Source organism: Crassostrea angulata, chromosome 7 (genome assembly GCF_025612915.1).
Source record: "Crassostrea angulata isolate pt1a10 chromosome 7, ASM2561291v2, whole genome shotgun sequence".
NCBI lineage: Eukaryota > Metazoa > Mollusca > Bivalvia > Ostreida > Ostreidae > Magallana > Magallana angulata.
The window spans coordinates 44,719,292-44,747,176 of NC_069117.1; the positions used below are offsets into that span (position 1 = coordinate 44,719,292).

General features: G+C 33.5%; 3 protein-coding genes across 4 annotated transcripts; 1 reads left to right on the forward strand and 2 right to left on the reverse strand.

Moving 5' to 3' along the window:
• Window positions 1-6,041: 6,041 nt before the first annotated feature.
• On the reverse strand, window positions 6,042-12,986 carry LOC128157167 (transcription initiation factor IIB-like). 2 transcript variants are annotated; one of them, XM_052819590.1, is made up of 10 exons: window positions 12,847-12,986; window positions 9,860-9,970; window positions 9,175-9,256; window positions 8,533-8,643; window positions 8,329-8,415; window positions 7,969-8,098; window positions 7,731-7,840; window positions 7,527-7,621; window positions 7,333-7,409; window positions 6,042-7,172 (listed from the first exon to the last, which is right to left on the reverse strand). In XM_052819590.1, exons 1-10 carry the CDS (start codon window positions 12,876-12,878, stop codon window positions 7,039-7,041), a joined length of 969 nt encoding a protein of 322 aa, XP_052675550.1. In that variant the 5' UTR covers window positions 12,879-12,986; the 3' UTR covers window positions 6,042-7,038. The 2 variants fall into 2 exon arrangements, with proteins under 2 accessions (XP_052675550.1, XP_052675551.1); XM_052819591.1 differs by lacking the exon at window positions 12,847-12,986 and adding an exon at window positions 10,970-11,128.
• An 893-nt stretch (window positions 12,987-13,879) lies between these two features.
• Window positions 13,880-16,495, forward strand: LOC128156039 (endonuclease G, mitochondrial-like). Its single transcript, XM_052817997.1, has 3 exons — window positions 13,880-14,547; window positions 14,763-14,875; window positions 14,966-16,495. The coding sequence occupies exons 1-3, from the start codon at window positions 13,957-13,959 to the stop codon at window positions 15,240-15,242; spliced, it is 981 nt and encodes a 326-aa protein (XP_052673957.1). The 5' UTR covers window positions 13,880-13,956; the 3' UTR covers window positions 15,243-16,495.
• Window positions 16,496-17,698: 1,203 nt separating this feature from the next.
• LOC128156038 (uncharacterized) lies at window positions 17,699-25,723 on the reverse strand. The gene is made up of 13 exons (XM_052817996.1): window positions 25,364-25,723; window positions 22,676-22,777; window positions 22,245-22,382; window positions 21,531-21,626; window positions 21,275-21,421; window positions 20,873-20,968; window positions 19,884-20,032; window positions 19,658-19,756; window positions 19,428-19,555; window positions 19,001-19,131; window positions 18,841-18,888; window positions 18,549-18,742; window positions 17,699-18,439 (listed from the first exon to the last, which is right to left on the reverse strand). The coding sequence occupies exons 1-13, from the start codon at window positions 25,607-25,609 to the stop codon at window positions 18,184-18,186; spliced, it is 1,830 nt and encodes a 609-aa protein (XP_052673956.1). The 5' UTR covers window positions 25,610-25,723; the 3' UTR covers window positions 17,699-18,183.
• Between the last annotated feature and the right edge of the window lie 2,162 nt (window positions 25,724-27,885).

Sequence of the window (27,885 nt, forward strand, 5' to 3'; positions counted from 1 at the left end):
ACGGCATTTGCTTACCACCCTCACCCCAACCGATTAAGGCCATACAACGCACACGATACTTTTCAGGGCGTTATTGAGAAGTTTTGAGCGGTATTAAACCTCGATGCTATTAATGAGTTAGATAGTTATCCAGAGAATTGTGATTGATTTCTGGAAGCCAGCTTAAAATTGAAGACTCTAAAGTGCAACATATTCCAGAATAAAGTATTTTCTCATAAATGCACGTGTGGTATCTCGAGGAATACAAATCGATTTATACAAGAATACGTATTAAGTATATGAGTGGAAAGTACACACTGTCAGGAGTTTCTCTAAACTTAGATTTTTTTATAGATTGGCAGCATATTATTGTAGATTCTTACGCTTTATCAGATATAAGCTAGAGCATTCACGTACACTGCACTGTAAATTACAACCCTTACATTGACATGATCTAGGATGTTCATTAAGTAAATTGTTCACAAACCGACCCCTGTGCCATTATTAGCCGGGCTTTGCTGAAAGGTAGGCAGGCAAATCGCCAATGATACTACACACAGTGTATAAAATAGCACAACTTCAAAAGTAAACAAAAAACCGAGCAGCGTCAAAGTAAAAGCTTCCGCTATACCAAATAGTTACACAGAGATCCATGTTTTGTCAAATCTATTGGTTTTTTTATGTGTTTGCAAATAAATTTAGCGGTTTTTTTTTAAAAACAAGACTATGCGTTTTGGGCACATATACAATGCGGATTAATTTCCATGAACTACTTTAATTTCAAAGCATTGGTGTTTGGCTGCACATAGAAGTAATGAGGGGAAGGGGGTTGATGTTTCAAATTTCAATGCAAATGTTGATTTTTTTTTACTAGACAGACATATTTTTATTTATAGCCGCTCTCTGGCGCATTTCCGACATTAAAAGCATGAGAGAGAGAGAGATACAGACAGAGAGAGAGACAGAGAGATTGCCATTTTTCACTACAAAATATGCATAATGACAAATCAAAAGAGCCCGGCTTTCAGTACTACTTCAGTACTTTGATTAGCTTTTGCCAAGGTATAGATTATTAGTCTATTGAATATTATTTATTAAAATGGAGATATGCCTTAATATGGTGGTATGGAACATATGTCGTGTTAATGTTGATAAAGGTACATTATTATAGTCAAAATACTTTCACCGGTTTAAAATTTCCAAATTATACAATATTTGACCAAAAAATGTTTCAAAACCAGTGAGATTCGAATTCGTGACAGATTCTTAATAAACTCTCCAACCCATTGCGTTACACTGTTTACTGTACCAAAGAACGTGGGGGAATAAGCCAAGGCATAAAACCACTTACCTCCATTTGAAAAACCCACAATTTTTTTTCTTACAAGTACTAGTATCACTTTTGTTACATTTATTAAGCATATGTACTCCTTTGCATTCAGTAGTGCCAAAACCTTCAAAAATTGACTTCAAATTTAAATGATATTAAGACATCAATATATGTATACATGTTTATGCTAACTGAGCAAAAATTGCTAATGAAATCGGATGTTTAGACAGTGGGTCATCATACCATTTTTTTAAGAACGTATACTGATAAAACATGTAAATGTCTATCTTTTTCAGTTTAAAAAAAATGGTACCAAGACCCACTCTATAGTAAAAAACAAGTTTTCCTCCTTCAATTTTCAAAATGGTCATCAAACGGTAAACATTGAATTACTTAGTATGTTTGTGCAATACTAAATTGAGTTTGTTATTTAAATGACTTAAAACATGTGATTGTGGGTGTTCGATTCCAATGTATTATATTCTTTATTTGCACAAGACATACATCTTATGGCATAGGTTATTACATATAAATATAGCAATATTGAAATAATGGTATGGTACATGAACATGATTGTATATAAAATAAAATTTTACTAACAGGCGAAGAAACCAGAGAATTTTTTCTTAATTATCATGAATATTAAAAGCTAGATGGAGATACTTCCCCAAATTACACAGTTCTTTAAAATTTTGAACACTTAATAATTGTATAAATTTGTATACAGAAGGTTTTTTCCAATAATATTTCTTAATATATTTTACTCGGATTTCTCTATACTGCTGACATTTCAAAACAAAATGGAATTCATCTTCAATATCTGAACAAAATTTACATAAGCGTCTTTCTTTTGGTACATTAGTGTGTCGTCCACTTTCAATTGCTAGTCTATGAGATGACAATCTAATTCTTGTAATTTGTTTCTTATATTTAGAAGGTATTGATTTTGTTAAATAATATTGTAATGAAAACTGGTCAATAATATGCTTGTAAAAATAACATCGAGATGAGGAATTAATCTGTTCTACAAGTTGTTGAGTAAAGTGATCAATGATTCTTTGCTTAATTAAAGGAAAATAGGTTTCACAATGTATATACTCCTGTTCATACCATATATGTCCTAGACCTATTTCAAAAAGTTTATTCTTAATTACAGTAACCCAATTTTCAGCAGGTGCCAAAGACGATTCACACTCATTATACAGCATTTTATAACAGGACTGCAAAATACAATTCTGACTTTGTAACAATTTGAACCAAAATTTGAATATTCTAAACAATCGTATAGTTTTCATAGGTAGCCTCCCAGTTTCAAAATATACAAGTGCAGTGTTTGTATTCTTCTTCACACTTAACACAAATTTAATATATTCTAAATGCACTTTTTCTATATCATTTGCAGCATGCATGCCCCATATCTCACAGCCATAATTTAATATACTAGCAATATAAGTATCAAAAATTGACAGCATTGTTTCTGTATTCAGATACAATTGACTTGTTTTTGACTTTAAAGAAAACATGGCTTTTCTCCCTTGGCTCGCCAACTGTTTCTGTGTATTGTTAAACTTTCCATTATATTGTAACAAAAGGCCCAGGTATATAAAGCTATCGACAACCTCAATTGGCTCACCATTTAAATGCCACCTTTCACAATTGAGAATTTTACCACCATTTCTAAAATTGACAATTTTGGTTTTTTGTACATTTACAGTAAGATCCCAGACAGATGTATAAGAATACAATGTATTTAACATTTCTTGAAGCTCATGTGCAGTTTCGGAGAAAATTACCATGTCATCTGCATACATTAAAACAAAAAGATTTAACTCTTGAATTTGTATTGGTATGTTACCTTTGCACAAAAATTCCATTTCAAAATCATTCACATATAATGAAAACAATATTGGAGATAGCACTTCTCCCTGCAAAAGTCCTGTGTTATTTTTAAAAAACTCAGATAACTTTCCTGCTGAATTAACACATGATTTCATATTATTATACATACTACGAATAAAATTCAACAACTTTCCTCTAATACCAACGTTAGACAATTTTTCCCATAATTTCAATCTTTCAACAGTGTCAAATGCTTTCTTAAAGTCAACAAAACAACAATACAATCTTTTTTTCTTTCTTATTGACATATTAATAATATTTGAAAGGCTAAATATAGCCTCAGCTGTACCTCGTTTGGGTTGAAATCCAAACTGTGCATCAGTGATTACATCATTTGCGTCAGACCATGTTAACAATCTTTGATTCAAAATAGATGTGAATAATTTACAAAAGCAACTGACAAGACTAATGCCTCTATAATTATTGGGGTCTAATGCATCACCCTTTTTAAAAACTGGTATTATAATACACTGTGCCCACATATTAGGGAAAAAACCAGAAGACAATATTCTATTGAATAATCTTAGTATAAATGGAACAAGATAATCTTTAAACTCAATGAAATATTCGTTAATTAACAAATCAGTACCATGTGATTTTTCTTTTTTTAAACGTTTGATAGCATCAACAATTTCTTTTTCTGTGATTGGACAGTCTAGTTCCTCAAAAACAGGATCAGCGTCTATACAATCTGTACTTTTTTCGGACGCGTTCATGGCGTGCGCGATATTTTTAAAATGATCATAAAATACACTTGGATTGATATTTGTCTGCTGCCTTTTTTTCCCTAGGAAATTTCTGTAGAAGGCTTTCGGGTTACTTTTACGTAGGTAGTCCAGGATGTTTCCCTCCGCTTGTTGATACTGACGTTTGAGCCATGCTGTCAGGACTTTGTATTCTTTTTTCGATCGTAATAGACATTCATGGGTTGCTTCTGTTTTGTTGCGATTGAAAAGAAACAGATCACGCCTGTACGTACTGTACTTTCTCTGAGCTTCGGTGGTCCACCAAGGCTTGTCAATGGAAGTCACGGTTGAGTAAGCAGTTTTACGATGCTTGTTTACAGGTTTGATTTTTATTTCGAAATATGGTTCAAAAGCTTTGGAGAGCTGTGAGGTAAATTGGTCGACGGCTGTATCGATAGTATTCTGACATTCCACGTCCACACTTTCCGAAGTAATATTCAAATTTTCCAAGCAAGAAAGAAGTACGCCTTTGGCTTCGTCATAATAATCCGGATTCCATCTAAATTTACGGGATGTATGTAGTTCAGACTCTACTGTTGGTTGCTCGAATTCCACCATAGAGCACTGGAGCTCAACATGTAATGGTGCGTGATCTGAGAAAGAAGTAAAGCTAGACACAATAAATTTTTCTGTTATATCAAATATATCAGACGTAGATATAAAATAATCAACAACACTTAGTCCTCTAGCTCCACAGAAGGTAAAATCTCTGTCCAGTGCATTTTTGTGTCTCCCATTCAAGATTCTTAAGCCGCTTGATTTGCACAAAGATAGGAGTTTGGATCCATAATCATTTACAACTTTATCCGGGTTAATACGGACAGGTAGTGGTTTATCAATTTCATACGTTAATAATTCAAAAACTTCACTCAGTATATCGCAGTTGATGAAGTCATTAAAAATGAAATCGTCTCTGTTCGATGTCCTTGCGTTTATGTCCCCTAAAAGCATGACTTTACCTTTGGCCAGATATGTGGTTATCTGAGACTCCAGTTCATTGAATATATCACAGTTATAAACACGGTGAAAAGATGAATTGTTAGGAGGGATATAAACACATCCTAAATATAAATCACTATTCAGACTGCATAAGGGACCCTGGATTTTCAGCCATATGATTGTGTCATATTGGTTATTCACAAAAGTAACAAATTTATGGAACTTTCTACGGACTAGGACTACGGTTCCTCCTCCTTGAATACTTTTACTTTTCTGCCTAGGAAAATAATAGCTGTCAAAGTCTTCTATATATTCATTGTAATTTTTTTCTAACCAACATTCGGTAAGTAGTATAATGTCGTAAGTTAAGATAAAATTTCGAAAACACTTATCTGTAATCTTGGATGAGAAACCACCATTAATGTTCCATGATATAAGCTTCAAAGAATCAATGAAACGTGTTGTAAATATTTTTTATATCTTTGTTTAAAATCGCGCAATTATGAATTAAACACATGCACTTATAATCATTTTATAGTTTTTTGCTAAATACATATCTAATAGTTATCTTTAGTTACTGTATTATTTTTTAGAATAAACGTTACATTGTTGAGGGGTACAACTTTTGGACTTTAAGACAAACGATTGGAATTCTTCATTCTATGTACACGCACATAATAAATGCTCTGTAGTTGTGTAAGCACAGGAATAAAAATATTTGAAGTTAATACACATAACATACTAATTGCGCGATTGTCATTTGAAACATACTTGTGGGCATATGCCTCGGCTTATTACCCAAGGTTCTTTGGGAAAGAAAAAAAATACACAAAATAATACTTGATTTTATTTTTAATTTCGATAGAAAGTAAATCACAATATGAAACAATTTAAAGTGCAACCTAAAACTAATTTTGAAGTTGGTCAAATGCAGTTCCAGTAGTACTGGTAAGAGAGATGTGCCCCACATCTTTTGGACCTTTAAATACCAACAGTACATGTACATTGTACATGTACTAGTTTGTGATCTTGGGCTCTTCTAGCATTCCTTTGCATAATTTCGTCTTGTAATACCATTTAAATGAGTCTTGTGCAGTAGTCAAGCTTTGACTCGCATTAAAACTTGAACCATATACAAAACTGAAAACTTTCAACAATATTGCATTTATTATGTCACACGAAAACAAACTCGCAAGATGTGCTTGGTCACAAAACAAAACATATGATTTGAAATCCTAATTTTTTTCTTCAATTTTGAGCTAGAACAAACTTAAAAATCTGCTTTTGTTGCAAAAATTATTATTCCTCATACTAAAGTTTAACAATATTGTATTTCACACTCGGACATCTATACATCCATCCTTACAAACATGACAATAAATAGTAAAATCTGCAGACTCTAAACTTTAAATATACACTATACCTGAATATTTAAATGTACATGTACTAATTGCTTATTCACACCAAACACTTGTCTGTACATATATCATTCGATAAATTTTTTTCTATTTTGGCCAGATGACCTCAAGGTCATTATGCATTAGATATTTCATTGACAAGAGTAATGTACTTACCTGTATTAATGAAAATGCCTCAAAATACACTTTATTAATGAAATAATGACTTGTACCTGTACTAATGATGAACATTCATATACAAATGTTTTTTCATTCATCTTGTATGGGGATGACTGACAACTACTAAAATTCTTGATTTAGTTTGACAACAAATACAGTTTATACAGACACAAAGTTGCAGTATGTAATTTACATGGATTATTACTGTATGTTGTCTAACAGCACTAGCTTGATACTGACCTTTAAAGGATGAGCTTATTCACAATAACATGTAGGTACATGTATACATATAAGTACATAAACAACAAACATTGATACACACCAAGTATGACAACATTCTCTTAGTCTAGACATGTAATCAGTGTAAATAGAAGAGATACTTCATAACATTGTAATCTTTTGAAAATTATCGGTACAGGAATTTGTTTCCCTTTAAAAGTACATCTCATTCTGAGATAGTCAAATATGAGATACATGTATATTGTTCTAGAGCCTGACCTATATATATAATATGAATGATATTTTTTTTTGGATGGTTGTCCCGTTAATGCCTCCTGAGTTTTAACAATCACTGAGCTGGGAGCTGCTCTATGGGGGTGACAAAATCAAAGTCCTCTGGGAACAAGAGGTGAGCTTTGGGATACATCAGTTTGTAGGACTGTCGGATCGTTACTTCAGCCACTCCGGCTATGTCTCCAATCTCTATAACATCAAAATGACAGGAGTTGTAAACATAAATGTACAATGTGAATTCTTCCATATTATTACAGTACCTTTATGTCAATTAAACTACTAAATATTTTAATAGGTGAATAAATAATGATGCAATTTTTTTAGTGTTTTATCTACATAAAAACCTTACCTTTCTGGGACTTTTTGTCTGCAGAAGCTTGGGAAGCCATGTATATTGCAGCAGCAGCCACAGAAATTGGACTACGACTGAAAACAAATACATGTATTTTAAAATCTGACATATCTTAACAACACCATGACTGAATTATGTTCTAGACATATTCAAATATTTGTTAAAAATAATTTTTCATAAACAACACTTACCCAGGAGTCAGATCCAGATCCACTGCTTTACGGGCAATGTGTGTCGCTGCCTTCTGTACAGAGTTTGGTAAACTCAGATTGGAGCAGAAGCGCGACTAAAAAATAATATAAAAAAAATTCATTCCTTGTGCTGAAATTCAAAATATTACATGCATTGTATCTTTAAGTATTAAAGGGAAAATCCTCACACATTGGTCTCCTTACCATGAAATCTCCTGTAGTAATCAACTCTACATTTGTTTCCAGATTCTTCAAGATCAGCTTAAATACCCTACCAATCTCCTTTTTGGAGATTTTTGAGACAGCGCAAATTTCTAAAAATAAACATAAAAGCCATATCAAGTTAAGATGCTCAAATTTCAACACTTAAGGTTGGTTTTACTAGAGATACATATTTTTCCTAATCTTAGGACAAAAGTCAATAACTTATTTAGTTTCTGACCTTTGAATGTCCTTGGAACCCCTTCCTGACGACATGCTATATACATACACGCTGAGGCAATAGCATCATTACTGCGTCCTTTCAAAGCTTTTCCTTCATGCACTTGTTTAAATAAAGTGTTGGCTCTATCCTGAATAAGGAAAAAGTTATTACTATATTAGGGTCTCTAATATCACATCTAAAAACTAGGATACTTTAAACTTCCAATATTTACAAGTTCCATCAATAAAGTCTTCCCCCATCTCCATTTTCCAGTTTCAAAATTATGTTCACATTTTTGGTTTATATACAAATAATTCAAATAATGAAAAGTTGTTTGAAATCTGTATCCCATCAGAATCAAGCCCCAAACAGACTTACCGCAATCATTCTTGGTAGGTTTAACCTGTCTCCCATTTGTCCAATTTCTCTGAATGCATTGATCAGTGCTCTGTCTGAACTGTTCAGCTGTACAAAACAAAAATAGTTATGGTAAACATTTTTTACACAATGTACCCAATATAATAATAATACAAGTACATGTATAACACTGAACGTTTATAATTGTGTATTTAAAGTACTTACTGTTCGCCGGTTTCTGTACATTGGTTTGCCATGTTCGTCTAACACGCCCTCCGAGCCTCCAACTCCTGTAGCTATCATTGTAGACAGGTCCCCACCCTCAAGCAAAGGATTCTAAAAGATTGCCAAAAAATTATCAATATCAAAAGTACAAATTAACAGCTCATTTTTATTGTGTAGATTTCCTGTTATATTCTGATTCCATAGAAAACACCAGAGAATGTTACAGATTATGACAGAATGTTTAAAATAAATTAAACAAATCTACCCCATAGGACACAATTGTTGTAATTTATTGCATTTGTTGACAAAATGATGAAGCAATATAGCTCAAACAAATCCTTGAATTGGGAAAAATGAATGTTTTGGCACAAAATAACTAAATTTTAATTCGCAACGACTTTATTTTGTGATTAACCGATGATATACTGGTTCATGACTGCTCGTTTTCACAAACTAGATGTAGACTATCTGTAATTTAATATACCAGAGGCATTTAAAGACTAAATTGTGGCAATAAATATACAACGAAACTCTCGCGTACATTTCTTGCACATAAAAAAAAAGTTGGTTCACAGTTAAAACATTTGGTCTGGCATTTCACTTTCATAAGATGTCAATGTCTTAGCAATAATCTGAGCTTACTTCTGAGGCTCCAACACGAGACGGATCCTTGTCCGATTTGTCATTACTGAAAGTTCTCCACTCAGTTCCAACATCCACTACTCTGAAATGGAAAAGGTCATGTTCATAATGATTTCTCATAAGTATAATAAACAATGAAATTGGGCAAGACTGTGAATGGATTGGACAAAATTATGAAAAGTGTTTTAGGCCAACATCTATTCAAATACATATTTATTGCTTGTACTGTAACTGTATATGTACCAGTACATCTTGGTAAGCTTTCAACATTTATAATATGCATATATTCACAGGCACTTTTGCGCCCGCTAGTATACAAGCCCTATGGACTCTTATATGTGATAAAGAATGCAGAGCTATTACAGTAAATAGATACCGGGTATACAATCGTCAAGATAATTTTTTTCCATGCATCTAAGAAATCGGTTTCTATTAATTTGTTGCTATTTAGTATGAAAGGCAAAGAAAACAGTTATAACACCATTATAAATTATCCAGATGCCTCACCTATCTGGACAATTGGACTTGGGAACAAAAGCATGTGGAAAACTGTATGAGGCTACACTGAATTTCAGATTTTCATCTCTGATTTTACAATTTTTTGTTGAAAATTGTCAAAAGAAAAGATGGAAACCATGACATGTGAAAGAGTATAACAACTTCCACTTAAATATATAACAAGTACCTGTCGCCTACAACCAGGCCGCACTCTGGGCAGATCATGTCCCCCGCATGATAATCCTCCACAAGAGGGGCATCTGGATGCTCGGTGCAGAAAATCTGGGGCTGCAGCTTCCTACAAAATTGAATTCATTAATTAATTTTTTAAGCAGTCAACATCAGTGAGTTTAAATCATTCCTCAATGGAAGTCTTAAAACTCTTTTAAGAGTGTATTTATATAAATATAAAAATTTCATACAATTGATCAGATAAATAAACCAAACGGATTGCAAAAATATCAAGAAAATGTTTAATACACAAAACAAAGAACATTAAATTAATTTGTCTATTCTTTATTTTGATATCATTGAAAATATCTGTCAAAACATCAGGCGATTTAACTTTTTTTCATATCTGGCATAATAAACAGGTCCAGCACAATCTCCAGATTTAGCTATATAGCTTGAATAAGCTAAATAGCTTTATAAAGCTATTCAAAATAGCTTAATAAAGCTATTTATATGCAGTTTTTGAAGAAAATATTAATTGGTAAGAACTGGACGAAAAATCGCAATTAACTTGCTAATATTATTTGCGCCACTGACCATTATAAACTTGACCCACATGTAAGATAGTTTTAACACTGCAGCTTTTAAACACTTTTAAGCAAAAAATATATTTCCATTGTTTGGGTAACTGTTCACCACTTTGTGTGCAATGAGGCGTGGATAAGTATGATTTCTTCTCATTGTGATAAATTATTACCAATCAATTATCTTGTTTACCATAACTGACCTTCTTTATATTTCATTCAAGAAGTAACTGTGTGGTCATGAATCAGTTGCCCCAAAACTTTTAGTGCAAAGTCTCTTAAGGAGACGCAAACTTGTGAGTAATCTTTACATGCATTGTTTACAGAACAGTTCAAAGTTGAAAATTATCATTGCACTAAACTGTGATTTTTTATACATACTAAAAAAATTACACATTTAAGAAAAATGTATGACAAAATAGCTAAATGAAGCTATTCTGAATAGCTTAATAAAGCTATTTAGCTTATTCAAGCTATATAGCTAAATCTGGAGATTGTGCTGGACCTGATAAATGCTTTTTGAAAGTTCCTTATGGACATACTTCACTTTACTGCTTGAAGCCATCGTCAAGAGTAATTTTATTCCAAATATGGGGCATATGTTTGATATCAAGCAGTCTATACCATCATATAACCATGTACCCAGCTTTCCTGTCTGATACAATGGTGAAATTCATCAAATACCTGACCGGAAGTGCATTATGTTATTAAGTCGTACTTGAAAGTAGTTTAATCAATCCATCCACCGAACCCGATCTACAAAGCTTCGGCATAAATACCGGTATTCGATCCCGGATTTATACAAACAAACAAACAAAAAGATGCGGATCTAACATATTTCGAAGGGGTTGGGAAGAGCAAATTGCTTGCATTGAATACTTGTCATAAAAAAACCGATAGAGGGAATGATAAATAATTTATCAAGGTCGCTATCGCTATTATGAACTAATCATTGTTAATCATGTTTCATAATATCATTTGAAAGTGAAATTCATTCGTTAGTAGAAAAAGCCAACGTGCAGATTCTTTACTCAAATTCAAATTTTCTTAACAAGAAGTATACTTTCTAGCGAGAACGGCGTTTGAACGACCGATATTAAAAGCTATAAAAACCTTTATTTAATCAAAACCCATTAAAAATATCACAAATACTTTATTTTGAACGTATTTTGAGAAGAGCTCAATATTCCTCTGTGTGTAAAGGGTCTTAAGGACAAAAAAGAATTCAATGGTGTCATACACACACCATAAGAATATGCTTACCTTCTCAATTATATATAAATAAGAAAAACAGTGAAGATACACTGTAAGAGTTATATATTTTTTTTTACTAAAATTATCTTTAAATATCTAATTATTAACTACCGACACACTTAATAAATGTTGAGTCAAGTGATTGGAGATTCTTTGCTTTCGGAAGACAAACTTTTAATAAACAAACAATTTCGTTATGTCATTCAAAGGGTGGGGGTGCAACGACGGTGATCTTCTATATATCCACAAAAATTATGCTTTACTTTAGAAATCAAGTAAATATTTGAATAAAGTTATATTCTAAACACTTTTGATCATAATTACCATCACGTCCCTTTAATCTATAAATATCAAATGATTTATAGATACATGATACTATTTTAAAAATTGATCCAGTTGAGCATCCTGGTTTACTAATCAGAAAACATACATAAACAGCCGAAGATTCCTTCCGTATAAAAACACAACATATCTAGGAAGAACCATTTATCAACACAAAATAAACAGACCATATGTGTAGAAGTATTATTTTCATAAATTGACTTTTGAAAACCACAAAAACAGTTTATTTTTATTTCATAATCAATGTAAATGAGTCAAACTTGTTCAGTAATTTTAATGAATATAAAAAAAATTTCTTATGAACTTCATTTCTAAAACTCCATGATTGTAATTGTTATCATGCAGTGAATAGATGATAGAATTGTGTTTCATCTTGTTATGAATTTGAATTGCAATACCAACAGATTAAAGCAATATTAATTAAGTATTTCAGCTTTTCCATGGTGATTCTAGTTTTGTGTCGGCATATTTATACACGTAAGCAATGCCTTCAAATTAAAAAAAAATATCGTAGGAATCATCTTCATAATGTCAATTCAAGGTTTTGTGATTATGGAACTCCACACAAACACAAAACTTTGACATTGTGAAGATGCTTAGGAATCCCCCCCCCCCCCCTTTTTTGGTAAATATTTATTTTACTTTCAATTGAAAGGACCAATAATATGAAAAAAATAAATATTTTCTTTATTTTTCAACTCTTCTGTTTCTTAGTACTTAATGTGTAATTCCTCCCCCAAAAAATTAAGACATTATTACGAATTTGGTTTAATTTGTTTTGGTATTTCTCTTATCTAAACATAAACATAGATTGTTTTCTTACCTGTAATTTCGAAAAGCGGGTTTGTTGTCCATAGATACAATAAATTCTTTCTATCCTTAGTATAGAACCCAAGATGCTGATTTATTTACACAACGTCAGTTGTATAGTTATCGTAAAGGTGTATTCCAAAACGGTACTTGAGGGGGGATATCCATTCTAAAAATACCGTGCCTATACGTAAATTGGGCAAAGTCTAACAAATTCTGCGTTTAAATCAAAAGATCAAATGGGAATTGTTTGAAATCTAATCGACAAAATATATGGGTACTTTTCATTTGTAGGCTAATTGATAATGTACCGGTTTGGAGTCGCAATAAGGAAGGTTTTAATTTCTAAACCCTTATATTCCCACGATAAAATCGTTTTAAACATACTGAGGCAACTTGTACGGTAAGGTAATCAAAGTTCATATTACGTTATCCCAATTGTGATTTCCCTCTCGAGTTAATTGGTTTCATTATTTCTGTTGATTTCACAAGTGCCCACCTAATCTATATTATACGATCATCGGGGGAATTTTCATTTTAAAATAAAAAGGTTGAAGTACAAACTAAGGAAACGATTCCCAATCACCACTTTACGTCAGTGTATAATTATTTGTAGAGCGGAAATCTAATGACTAAAAAGTATTCCGGTAAGAAGAAACGTTTTCACGTTCTCCTTTAAATGCCTTTTAAAATCCCGCATATATATAAGCAAGCACGTGGCACATGCACACAAATGCCGATTCACAGTTTTCAGAGGAAAATAATACGCCATACATAACTTTTACTCTGTATTTTACTTTGAAAACGAACTGTAGGTCAGTGATATCACTGTCGGAGTTTTTTATAACCCCACCCCCACACCCATCGCGCTTTCTTCTCGTATGTTATTTGAATATTTTTTTATTCTAAACCTTTTTAACTGTCAAATTTAACCTATAAGAGTGTGCTCTTCTCATAAATTTCTGTTCGTTTATTAATGATCATACAGCAATTGATCTGCAACAATATCCCTATCCAAATACATGGATCTATATACGAATAAAACCACGTATGCTTTACTCCACTTTCATTTTCGTGAATAATACACGTGCTTCCATGTAAACAAAACCAAAACTTTGACAAAATGTCAAAATATAGCAGACTTGCCTTATCTACCACATGTGCAGGTTTTGGAATATTATTGGGGAGATATTACGAGCGAAATAATGGACAGTACCGCGACACTTCATTTGAAAATCTTGGAAAGAGTAGTTTGACAGCGAACGATTTTTTCAAGGACAACGAAAGTTTTGGAAAGAACAAATCTCCCATCTCTGATACAGTAAGATCCTTTCTTCCAGTGAGTACGGTTTATGCATCCACTCAGATAAGTAGACCACCTAATCGCCTACAGGAAATACTGACCTTCGGAGTGCCTTCGTTTGATCCATTGCGTCCCTTTGAAAACCATGTCGTTCTATACGACAGGCGGAATAGGGTCCCTCACTGGGTATTCGAACATTTAAAGAAAGAACACGTTGAAAAGAACGACAAAGTTGATAGAAAATCGAGTGATTTTACAGAGGATCAGGCAATTCACCCTTTCTTCCGTTCCACCAATGCTGATTACAAGAGAAGCGGGTATGACAGAGGTCATATGGCGGCTGCAAGCAACCACAGACATTCCCAAAAAGCTATGGATGATACCTTCTGCCTCAGTAATATAGCACCGCAGGTAATCAAAATGCAAACATTATTCATGCATATATATTTTGTACGTAACTATGCCATACACAATAGCAATTAAGTAAATGGGGAGGACAAATTTACACTCAGTTTTTATCATGGATCCTCCCCCTTGAATATTCTTTTTAATTACTTTGTTAACGATGCAAAAAGGTGTCCTAAGTATCAAATTACTGTACATGTGAATACGATTTCACTTGACAGGTTGGTAAGGGATTTAATCGAGACGTATGGAACGATCTTGAGAAATACGTGAGAGCACTTGCAAGGAAACACAGGAATGTGTATGTCTGTACGGGACCTCTGTATCTACCACGGTTTGTATAAATGATCAGCCTTAAATATTATTAGTTATCTACCACTAACTATTATACATCTTACGATGGAAAAATCATTGTTACTTCCAGATTGGAGCCAGACGGTAAAGTATACATAAAATATGAGGTGATCGGCAAAAACAATGTCTCTGTACCTACTCACTTTTTCAAAGTCATTGTTATGGAGACCGATAAAGGAGAGTTCGAAATGAACTCGTTCGTCATACCTAACCAGAGTTTCCCAGAGAACACGCCGCTGAAGAACTTCTTGGTTCCGGTAGAAACGATAGAACGGGCTTCCGGTTTCCTTTTGTTTGACGGGGTGCCCAAACATAGACTGAAGACAATCAATGGAAAGAAAGTTTGAGGAATAGTTAATAGATAAAAAAAAATTGAAAGTGCTGGTGTCTGACCATCGCTGGAAATCCACGATCAGTAGCACATGATACTCTGACAGTCCGCAGGACAACTCATTGAACTCTTCTCGTTTTCATGAATAATTAATGTCTTCTTCTAAACGGCTCCTTCACAGTTAGAGAAATGGTTCATGTACGAATAATGTCCAGTATGTTTTCATTTTGGTTTCAGCTTGAACGTTTGCTAGATGTCAGTGTGAAATATTTATAACAAAAACATTGAGATTATTGATGAATTTATAATAACCCGTCAAAATAGACGTACCAATATACTTAATTGCCTGCCATGTGCCTACATTAACATTCTTCCGTGTTTCCATTAAATTATGTGATCATGCCTCTAAATGCAATAACATATTCACTGCATATTTTTAAAGCTCGAATATTACGTTTTCAATTTGCCTTCAAAATCAGTCTTCAAAATAATGAGTGTATCCTTAATTTTGATCATAAATCATTTCTTGTATTCTATAACTAAAGGATGGACATATTAAAAAGCATAGATTCTTAACTATTACTTACCCATATTAAAATAAAATAATAAATACCTATGTGTACACCTGGGCTGCATTTTACAAAAGAACTTAAGACAAAGTCGTAAATATTTACAGTCACGTAAAATGGTTTTAGAGAACCAAACTAACATAAAACCATTTGTTTACAAATATATATTAGTTGGTGATTAATTAGCATTCATCGATTTGCTCATAAGTTGTAAGTTCTTTTGTAAAATGAAGCCCTGGTCAATCTTTATTCCGTTTACATTTCCTCTAGCATATTAAATCCGTCCTAAAAGAATCGTTAAAACGGTTTACTATAGCACTGAATTATTTGTAACGTAATATTCGATCTTTAAGGTGGATCTCTACACCAAATACATGTAAGTGTAAGAGATTTTTGTTGCATGCATTTGTTACCAATACTAGGCACAGTATTCAACAATAATAGACCTCAAAATACAATACACTATTTTCTAGAGAATTTTTAAAATATCAGTCTGGTTCCAAATAACCCCATATTTATCAAATTTTTAAACATTTCTGTTTTAAAAATCTTATGAAAGTGAAATGTTATTAAGTTTAGAAATGAAAAACAAAAAAATCATGAATGAAGTTTGTATGATTTTTATTGGAATCCTCATAAATATGAAACTAAAATATAAAAAAAATTCTTTTAAGGCAAACTGCTGGACAAAATCCCACAAAAACCTGAAAATATAAACAATATTCCTTGGTTAATGGGATGAAGAAAAGAAATTGAATGAAATTGAAAAATTAAAGGAAATACTTGATTATTGCAAAAATCTTGGTATAAAAGATCCTGTTTAAGAGTTGTCTTTCTTTTTTTTACATGGTCTCAAATATCTTGGGATCAATTTTTTAATTAATAAAAATCACGAAGAAAAATTAAAAAAGGAACAAGTCTATGCTAAATATGTAGATATAAGATTAGTAGTGCTTATGATAATGTTCGAAGCTGAAAAATTATATGTTTGATGAATGCGTTATATATATTTAACTCTTTAAAACAAAATAATAGTAGTTAAATTGCCTTTTACTTTTTTTCATATTCAATGCTATATTATAAACAACAAAATACGCATATTAATACATACATTAGATGTCCATAGTGATACACATGCATGTGTGGAAATGAAAAACATGCTCCTTTTCAGAATTCTGTCTTTCCCTCATTTGGCCTGCAAATCCGGGCCTCCACTGCTATTGCTACCTAGCTGTATTTATTTTAACCAAAATACATTAGTTTAATGTCAAAGTTTCAATGAAAGTCTTTTACTGCAAATGTTTTTTTTTAATTTGGGAAGTTAGGATCAATTCAAGAGATCGTACTACGGTACTTTCGTTTTATATTCATCATACATATATAGTTTAAATGAAAATTTGACATCTGCTTACCTATATCGATAATCCGTCACATATGTATGATCGTCTGTTGCAGATGACATGACAAAAATGTAAATTGCCAATAGCAGTAGAGCAGGGAAACTGTATATTATTTAGATTCCACGTTTTCCGTACAAAACAGCTGATAATCAATGTTAGTTAAAAGCTTTAAACAGGAAGAAAATTGACATATTTTCTAAGCGTTTTGGTGATTCCATTCCTATCTCATCTCCTTAGTTAGAAGAGTTCAATTAAACGGTGTATAGCTATTTTGTACCACGACATAATGTTATCAATCCGGAACACAATGGCGTTTCGAACGGAAGTCAGACATGTTGTGACGATGTAGCCTTCCACCTTAAAAATATACAAATTACCTACTAAACTTTGGAAATTTTTCTGCTTTTTAAAAAGTAATGCGAGCCAAGTATAGAGAGATATACATGAAAACATTTTCCGTTACTTTTACAATATAGTCCCAGTTTTTACAAAAGACAATGCGGTTTGCAAGACAAACTTTAATGCAACACTGTAATTCATACCATCATTTGTACATATACATAGTGCAGTTTACTTCGCATTAGTTGCGACAGAAAGCTGTAATTACCAAATCGATGAGAAAAGGTATTATAATACCCCGGTAATTACAAGGACATATTTCGACACTTTTTAAAAACACAAGCATTTAAGTTCTAAAACAAACTGATGAAAAAAGCTCTTTGACAAAATAATTACAAATGTACATTTAATATTATCGTATTATGCATAATCATCCATAGTTGTTTTAAAAGCATTCCAGCAACACCAAGTATTGTCAGGAGCGGATTCGGGTCATTTTTAAATGGGGTGTGGGTCCACATATAAAGCTAAACCACAGATTCTTGAAGCTATAGATAGAGAGAGTTCTCCTTACTAATACAATAACACTCTGGAACATATCAATATGTATAAAAATAAATCCGTCACGGAATGTTCATGAAGGCGATGTTCAACTTTGTTCAATAACAGCCTTCACAGACAGGGAATTTGAATAGTCATGTGAAGTCACAACACAGGAATTGCTGACGTCACTTCCGTTGTCCCCCAGACTCCCAACATTTACATCTGGCGGAGACGTGCATGCCGGAAGTGACAGAGCAGAGTTGGGTAGCGTCCCTGTCACACTACTGACCTCTCGCCCAGCTATTGTTATTGTTGAAAGTCGCCCTCGTTTGTAACAAACGCCAAAACTTGAGGCCAACACTCTGAAAAATAGAATTACATTTATGATTTTACGAGAAAAATTCATTGCAATTCTAATATTCGGTCCCCATCTTAACATTAAAAGAGATGGAGCCTTAAATTTAGACATACCTGAGACAACCGATCTCCAAAAGGACACACACACCAATTACAAATATTCGTATGTATAATGACGTCACGGAGTGGGTAACGGCATACGTGATGAAAGGAACGGAAGTGATGACAATCAAAACGAGAAAGGTTTGTAACCAATGACGCGGTTTTAACCCTCTTGGAAACCAAGACCAGCCTCCACTGACTTTATACTGAAATAGAAAACAAAAGTTTGACGGAGATCTCTCTTTCTTTTCCATAAAAACGAGTACTTCACTAAAGATGTTATGCTTCAGGCAGAAATACTCACAGGTTCATTGCACACTTTACACTTCAGTTCCTTTTGTTGATCCGCACACTACAGGTAAAAAAATAACTTTTAAAGTCAGCATACATTTATGCTTCTCTGACGCAAACACATTGTACTAGTAGTTAGTATCGCCCATTAAGGCCTGAAACTTGTACCTTACCTCTATCAACCATTTCCGGAGACACTCGTGGTGGACCGAGGACACGTCCCCCCGGCACTGACACGGCTGGATGAGTGACCCCACGTCCGTTCTGTCGGGGTCATAACAAATCCAGCAATCTTGTTTCCCACCTACAAAATCAACACAATATGTTAATCAACATTCTCCCTTCTTTTTAACATCTTTATATATTTTTTTATTCCTTTAGTTTTCGCAATAAAATATACCAAATATTTCTATACTTAGGTTTGTGTTATTGTGTGATGAGACTTTACACAATATGCAAGATCAAGTTCACCCATACCCCCCCCCCCCCACTCTTATTTTCAAATTCTTAAAAATTCTTTCGTTATCAAAAACCAAATTTTTTTCTATACTTTAGGGATGTATGACGTGTCTAACAAATAAGACGTAGAGATATCATTACCATGTACTTGGTACAAAGACCCGTAATTTTCTTGATTTGAATCTTTCACAGCATCCGTTTCATTCTTTTCCGACGTCTTCAAACTTTTAAATAATGTTGTAGGGTTCAACACCCAAAGGTTTTCTGGACTAAAATATAAGAAATTATAAAATGGTACATGTAATAATAAGGAAATATTGCCTTTAGAAAAAAACTGATTGATATTATTTTGAAAATCCTAGGTCAAGTACCTTTTGCAATTCCACAAGACACAAGGAAACCACAGCACAACGCCAAACTCGACGATTCTAAATCCAATGTCGTAGAAGTTTTGACTTATTATCGGCAAACTGGAAAAAACATTAGACAAAAAATACTAATTACAAATAAAGAATACCGTACTCGGCGATATTAAACATGAAAAGTGGCTTCGTTCTACATTAAGTAAAAAACAAAATGGATTTTACGGCCACTGACCGATTCTTCCAAATGTCTCTTTTGACGTCTGCAATTATGAACAAGGCCGTGAACAGTTGTAACAGCGCCTGCGCAATCAGACCCAGACGAGACGCGTGCAACTGCCAAGGGTCCACGCTGCCAGTTTTGCTGTTGAACGCTCCATGTACCTGTAAAATCCAGGTGAAGCTTTTGTAAACACAGATCACGCTCTCGTCAAACCCAGAACATGTCTGTTTAGTTAACCTTCGAGTTTCCAGAATGCCAGGACAGTTATCGGGGTATACGTATGTTAACCTCTATCCTTATCTATTGTTAGTTTTTTGTACAACCTTGTAATCATTTTACCTTCTACATAGGCGTTTTGCAATTTATGAAATTAGTCAAAAACATTGTTACTGCATTACTTTGATGGTTGTAGCTTACAATTTAAAGAACCCTTTACAAAAAAAATAAATGCATAAACAAACAAAAACCATAAGTTTTTTAAACTTTCAACAGTTTGATATATTTTTATCAAAAGTCTAACAATATCAGTACACTTGAGATAAAGCATTTTATTGATTATTGACCACAACTTATGAATTCAAACTGTCTGTCAAATATTGCAACTGATGCTTTTTGAAATACAGAACGCTATATCATTTCCTTGGAGCATTTCAAATCTTTCCTATTAAGGATTATTTATTGTTGTTTGAATCAAATCTTATGTTTTCAAAATAAGAAGCTAAATTTGTGACTAAAATAATTAAAACTAGTTAAGGAGAATTTATTTTTTTTTTCAATATCAAGGTGATAAAGGATTGCATGTTGGGTATAAATTTTTTTTCGGAATAGTCGATTTATATTTTTAAAAATATAAAGTATGGATATAGCAAAGACCATTAAACGAACAATATATTCAGGGCATCTCAACACTTTTAAAAATAAAATGTCAATGTTCCAATAAAGAAATTACGTTAAGTTCCTCATTGTCCGTCTTGGAATTTCAGAATATAGTGGGTACTGACCTTGAAATAAACCTCCACCCCGTACACCAAGAAAAAGACCACAGCCACGATCATCAGGCACGCAAAGCAGCTATTACAGACTTTGGTGATCAGTTCCTGGAGAACATAATGGTGAAAGGTGATTTATAATGCTCCAATCTCAATTGTATTTCTGATGCGTTGGCGAATTAATTCCTGAGATGTTAATTCTTTTATAACGAGAGCAACATTCTGTCTTATTTTTCAAATCAATACTTTACTCGATTTCTCAGTGTACATGTTCTTCCGTAAACAACTTATCAAATTTGAGACAGCTCTCTCTCTCTCTCTCTCTCTCTCTCTCTCTCTCTCTCATAAAAAAAGTTTAAAAATTAGTAAATCTTTCAACCAGACGTTTACAAAATAAAACGAAAACAAAATTACCGTGGTGATTGGGTCATCAATGACGTCAGTAGCGACGAGTTGGATGAACAGAAGAGAGTACATCAAGAAGTTGAAAACGAGGAACCCGATGATGGATTTACCCAGAAAACGAGGCTTATCAAACTTAATGTCGCCGAGGTGAAAGGCCTGCAAAAGGGTAAGAAAGTTCAGAAAACCTGTCAGAGTGAATACTTCCAAGGGACTTGAATGGGGAGAACAATTCCATCATTGGAATAAGAATCCGCCGGCCACTTACCTCTGCCCAAAAGCAAATAATGAATGAAAATCCCGAGAGCATGACGGGATAGAATGCACTGGAGAGGTTGGAAGATGCTATGTCTGATATACTCCACTGTTTAAAAAAAGAATGAATAATCAGATAAAGCTAACGTTAAGATATTTGACGTTAAAAAGCTCAGAAAAAAGAACTCTTATTGGGATAAAATCTGTAGCGAAATGCGAATATCTACTTTTAATAAATTGATCGAACGGAATTTATTTTAAATTAGGCTACAAACATGAAATACTAAAATGTAACGTCACTCATTGTCGGTGAATAGCTTACAAAGGATGTACATGTACTTTCTGATAACTAACTTTAATTCGCTGCGAACGAATCCTTCATTGTTTCTTGAATTTATGGAAGCTTACCACATATAGTGGGCTAGAACGTGAAGCTTACTGTCCCCAAACTGGTTTAATATCTAGTCAATTGACAAATAAAGTTGTCACCAATAAAATTTAGTTTACAATCTATTGCACAGTGAGAGTTCCTTATTTTGCCAAAACCTACTGAGACACGATATTCCAGCTCGATCTGTAATTTCGAAATAATAAAACGCTTTCATTTCTTTCGCAAATCATTAGGCATTAATAAGACGTTTGCTGCGACCAGGAAACGAATTCCAGAATCAGCATTGGATTTCCCAAGGTTAATCCTTTCTCGAAGAAAAAAAATCCATCAACTGACCTTTGTGAAGAAATAAATGCCTTTAATGGCTGTTGCAAAAAATGTGAGCGCATAGAGAAGTTTCTGGGCGTTGATACGAAGGACCTTTCTGATGGACTTGTGCTTCTGTTTGGCGTACTCATTGTGGATACAAAGCACCTGTTTAACAAAGAAAATGGATAAACGAGACTTGCTGAATATAAATTTGGATACTGTAACATCTCGATACCTTATCTGAAAAAAGGATTATAAAGAAACTGTCCAAATGAAAAAAAAAATAAAAGTGTGGCAAAAAATCACCAAATAAAAATGGCAGAGAAAAAAAAATAGGTGAATACATTCAAGAAACGCAATATATATGTCCATCATTACGCATCACTTACACAATCTCAAAATATTCTAAGTACGAAAAACTCATATGAAGATCGGTGTTTCATGCTAAAGATACTGACCAGCTGAATTATGGCCACGGCACTCAGGGTAGCGAAGATGCTTCCAAAGGCGACAAAATATCCCCTGTTTTGGTCCTGACAAAAATCTCCTGCATACTGCACCTGTCAATTTGAGAAAAATATATGTACAAATCAGACACTGTTTTCCCACGTAAACTTATTATATCTTCTGAGGTATTTGAACCTAGATCTACACCGGCATGATGCATGTGATAAAAATGCATATGCCAGCCACAGACGTCCAAGTTTTGGTCAAGGTCAAAAAGCAGGTAGGGTTAGAGGTCACCCTATCTCCATGTATATGTATAACATATGGACCCCTTGTTTGTTCTGTCTGTCTGGAGATTAAGCTATTGATAAAATGAATCAAGTGATGGAAGAAGAATACACATTCATTTATTTGAATCCCAACGCCATATTAACAACGGTATACAGAGATTTTAATAAATAAAATAATAAATTCTGAATTGAAATTAAGACTTGCTTGAAAAAAAAATGCTGACTTATGATCAAGATATGTTTGAAAAAAAAATACTGAGGCCTTGCTCATGTTGGTAGAAATGTGAAGTTTGGGAATTCTAGACCGGGAAGCACCTATCGATTTATTTCCTTATAGAAAAGGCAAAATGTTTGGAAACAAAATTCAGCATTTCGAACAAGACATGATCTGTTTTAAAAGAATAAAGAATAAGACCAGTTTTGTTTTTTTAATGTGTTTTAGTAATAGTTATCGCATTTTTTCTTGTTGCTATAATTTACAATTATTTATCTACAATTTCTTTTATACCTTGATATATTTACCACACTTCTATCTTAAATTGGTAAACGTTTATTTCATGTTGTAAACCTACTGTAATAAAGTACTTGTAATTTCATAATTAATTGCTTTAACTAAGATAACCAAAGTAGATTGCCGATTTTTATTTAAATTGTTTTTTAATGGTTTCAAACACCATGTATTCTATAAGATTTTAATAAGCCAATATAATTCGAAAATGCTATAAATCTTTCAAATCAACTTCTCATTTTTTTGTTTCAGAAACGCCAAATTCGTAGATTAATTTTTCGATTTGAGGTTTTTTTTAATAATTACTTTCGATCAAAAAGAAATGGAGCATGTTTTTAATGTGTGAATTTCCATTTTTACCAAATATCTTGGAATGATGTAGCAAAAAGTTACAGAATTTATGATGAAATGTTCCATCATTGCAAATTTTATCTAAAAAATCCACAAAATTCACGTCCATAGACAAGCAACAATATTGATTAAACACTCTTGTCAAATAAATCAACTTGACACTGCATTGATAATTTATGTAATTTTCTTCTTTTTTTCAACACTTCACGTAGCGATTTTGTTGCTTTTCGGCTAATTTCTTATTTGCAAATTTAAAAAAAATCTATCTGTTTAATGTGACTCCGAAATTGTTGAAATAAATTCCCGCCTTTTTGATAATCATTTTAAGATTTATTTTCAGATTCCACAATTTTTGCAATAGATATATCTTGTTGTTTTGCAGTTCTTCAAAAGATTTTGCGAACAGTATATAGCGTCATTAAGATATAAAATAGCAAATGATTTGATAAAATTTTCAACTTATTTTCAATCATTTCAAACATAATTGGTAAACCTTGAATATGAGATGCATAGAATATAATGAAAATCAATAAATGCACGAAATAAGAAACCTGGCATTTACTGCAATATGGATAAATTACAAAATTCCATCTCAGATTAAGGAAGCACTGTACACGGCAAAACAGACTTGTTTCATTTCAAGTTATCTTTTTGGAAAATTAGAACAGAACAATACAATTTACTTATTTGAAATGAGGTATAATTTTGGTCTTGTTTTCATTTCAAGACCAAATTACATGTACATTTATCAAATTGTATGCTATATATAACATTTTTATGTTATCAAGTACTAGTATTTTTCAAATCTGAAATTAATAATGTTCAAATTACATTTTTCCCTATATTTTATGTACCAAAAAGGTTAATATTATACGATGAAAATATAAAAACATATATTAACAATATTGATTTTTTTAAATCATTATCTATCGTTGTATACAACTGGTCAATTCGTTGGGTTTCTCAATTTAACTTTATGAAATTTCTTAAATCTCAAAAGGTCCTAAATGTTCACCCTTTCCCTTCCGAAATAGCACGGCATTTCAAAAATATGATTTAAAAAAACCCACTTAATTTGCAGTTGTTCGTGCATGAATTTATAACTCTCTAGACTCTAGACTTTGACGTCTATTATAGTCAATATATATTCTCACTCGAATTCTCATTCAATAGATATTTCCGGCAAATCAAGTTTACTTCACACATTCAACTAAAAATGTTGCTGTGAAATAAAACTCGATATTTATCTCATAGAGTTAAATCAATCATGACCGATATGGTGATTCAATCCTTGTGTTTTATTTTACCCCTAACTTAATCCCCCCCCCCCCCAAACCTTCATTTAAAAAAAACCTGTTGACTATAGATAAAACACAATATTTTGTTCCATGTAGCGGCATTTTTATCACACAAGACTATTTATGTATTGGTCAACAAATCCTTTTTTAAATTCACAAATTTCTTAGCCCCCTCCTCCCCTCTATTTCCTCCACGGGTCAGGAAATTAGCCCGACCCCTCCCCTCCCCCTCCGAGTTGTACTTAACCTTACCATACAGATACACTGCCCGTTGTCACAGCTCCCGTGCCCGGAGCAGTTAAGTTGACACCCCTCCCCGTTCATTTCCCTGAACATCAAAGTCAGCCACTCCAGCCTGCCAGCCGTCGTTTGCAAGGCACGGTCCACGGATGTCGTCAGCCCCTGGGTCAAATCACCGCCTCCAACCCTCAAAGCCTGATCAGAACCTCCACTAACAGGGAAAATGCTGGTAGACAGTTGTTTCAATGTTCCAGCCATTCTACTAACTCCGAACCATATCCTGTTTTTGTTTACGGGTAGGTCTGATCGAAATACCCCTCTTATCTAAAGTCACGTGATTGTCTGCTCAGTCAAGATAACGTCAAAATTGAACCACGTCCACGTGTACCTTACTCTCATGTCTATTTATAAATTATGTCAACGATATATATGACTTATAGCAAAATTTCCTGCTATCACGCAAGATCGTTTCATGTTAATGAGATATCTTCAAAATGATCGAAAAAAAAGACATGGCGGTGATGTATAGAATCGGGAAACACTGGTATGGTGCCTAACTGATAACAGTGGAGAATTCAAACAAGATGTCCGGAGAAAACAAGAAGATATGGGATTTGTACGGTTTAACCTGTGGAAAAAAGGGAGACATTGTATAAGATAACATTACAGACTAATGTTGGGGCTCAAAGTCCGCGTGCATAAAGAGGACAACTTGTTTAAACTATAGCTGTGTATTCACAAAGTAAATGTTTATCCAAATATTTCTACTGTCTACTGTCGCCTGTACGGACCAAGTCTACTTATCAATTCATAACGATCTTTTTTAGATAGTTTCATTTAAGTGGAAATATGCTTTGATCAGGCCAAAAAAAAAACCCAACAACAACCAAAAAACAAAACACTCGCACACATAAGTATTAAAATATTTAAAAAAAATAATCTATTTGGAATGAACAGTGTCGTCGGAAGCAAATTGAAGGGGGGGAGGGCTAAACTGATCATCAGAAATCTTAACAAGCAAATAAAAAAAAGGCTATTTCCCAAAATCATGAAAATCCTAGTAATCAAAAATTCCCAAATCATGAAATTCCTTATCTGTGGTGGTGGGGGGGGGGGGGGGGGGGGGGGGCGCAGTATAGTCCTATGACTTCAATTTTCATTATCACTATTAGAACCAATTTAACAAGAGCTTGGACTTTGGGTAGTTGTGTCAAACAGCAATGTACGTGGCGTAGACCTGTCTATTTCAATGCTAGCCACTCAGCCTTGGAAGATTTGTCTGGATTTTTTGAGCTAAGACTATGCAATCGATGCATATTTCGCTTGAAACCGCGTCATTTTTAATTTGTCTTCACGCAAGGGATAGATAGCTACTGAAAGTTCAAGGTCTTGTTAAAATGGCTCTAATATACAATGTATTTCTTTTTTTAAAAAGGTATATTTAGGAACAATTATGTTTCGTGCGAGAAAAAGTGGGGGTGGGGGCTGGGGGACTGGCCCCTCCCCGATGCTTTGTCTCTGATGGTTACATAGAGTAATTGAATATTTTTTATGATAATGAAGATACAGTTGTACATGACAAATGAAACTCAATGTTTAGCATATAGATCATCGGCAGACGTGATTTTAATTCCATGCAACAATGGAATTCGTTCAGTTATAAGGCTGATTTATAAGCGTTTTATCATACATGTTATGTAAATTAATAATGCTTTGAAACTTGAAATTTAGTGGGAAATTATCGCAGGGGTTGTAAAAAGAGCTTAAGTTCGAGGAAACGAAGAACGGAAAGCATGTTTTCAGATATTGGTTCAGGTTGCGACTGCATGATAACGAGTTTTGTCAATAATTTAGGACTTAAAATGAAAATCCCGATTCCAGCATATCTCAATTAATCAAACTCAAATTGAAATATAACAGTAGTTAGTATGAATTATTCCTGCAAATCAGTAGGTTGTCTGTGTTTCCGTGCATGGCAACATTGAAAAACAGATTACGCAGAGAAGCCCCCCCCCCCCCCAAAAAAATGACATTTTTTCTCATATATTTTTTTCACTTTATTTGAAAATGGGATAGTCAAAGACATATATAGTCCCAATTCTAGGGGGGGGGGGGGGGCGTGGAGAATTTTTCTTTTGGCTCCAAATTCTGAATCTACCTTTTCGTGCTTCATAATTGGTTTGCTCATATTGACTGATTTGACTACCTTAGCTTATACATATACCTATACGAAGCATATACATGCACCTTCTTGTGCACCTTTATTGTAGATAAAGTTATCGTCTCCTCGAAATGTATTTACAAAGAGAAATCATGTTCCCTTTACACTTTATCCTGATCTGTGCCCCGACTGTTGCAGGAAAGACAAGCATTGCCATGTTAACCATCCTCCATGAGAAGAAGCAGCATATTTCCCAGGGTGGACTAGTTAAAAATGCTCTCTCGTTTACATATGTATAATTATATAAAGACATTGATGTTACTTTAGCATCAAAGAAACATGCTTTGGTAAATATAAACAGAAAGTAATGATT

Excerpts from the sequence above, each read along its gene's own strand:
- LOC128157167 (XM_052819590.1), bottom strand. The coding sequence starts at position 12,878 with ATGGACAACAAACCCGCTTTTCGAAATTACAG. Across the intron at positions 8,644-9,174 it reads CTCGTGTTGGAGCCTCAGAA|AATCCTTTGCTTGAGGGTGG; the intron begins GTAAGCTCAGAT and ends GCAATCTTTTAG. Across the intron at positions 7,841-7,968 it reads GGTTCCAAGGACATTCAAAG|AAATTTGCGCTGTCTCAAAA; the intron begins GTCAGAAACTAA and ends GTTTATTTTTAG.
- LOC128156039 (XM_052817997.1), top strand. The coding sequence starts at position 13,957 with ATGTCAAAATATAGCAGACTTGCCTTATCTACCACATGTGCAGGTTTT. Across the intron at positions 14,548-14,762 it reads TCAGTAATATAGCACCGCAG|GTTGGTAAGGGATTTAATCG; the intron begins GTAATCAAAATG and ends TTCACTTGACAG. Across the intron at positions 14,876-14,965 it reads GGACCTCTGTATCTACCACG|ATTGGAGCCAGACGGTAAAG; the intron begins GTTTGTATAAAT and ends TGTTACTTCCAG.
- LOC128156038 (XM_052817996.1), bottom strand. The coding sequence starts at position 25,609 with ATGGCTGGAACATTGAAACAACTGTCTACCAGCATTTTCCCTGTTAGT. Across the intron at positions 21,627-22,244 it reads GCATTTATTTCTTCACAAAG|TGGAGTATATCAGACATAGC; the intron begins GTCAGTTGATGG and ends TTTTTTAAACAG. Across the intron at positions 19,757-19,883 it reads AGAGACATTTGGAAGAATCG|TTTGCCGATAATAAGTCAAA; the intron begins GTCAGTGGCCGT and ends TGTTTTTTCCAG.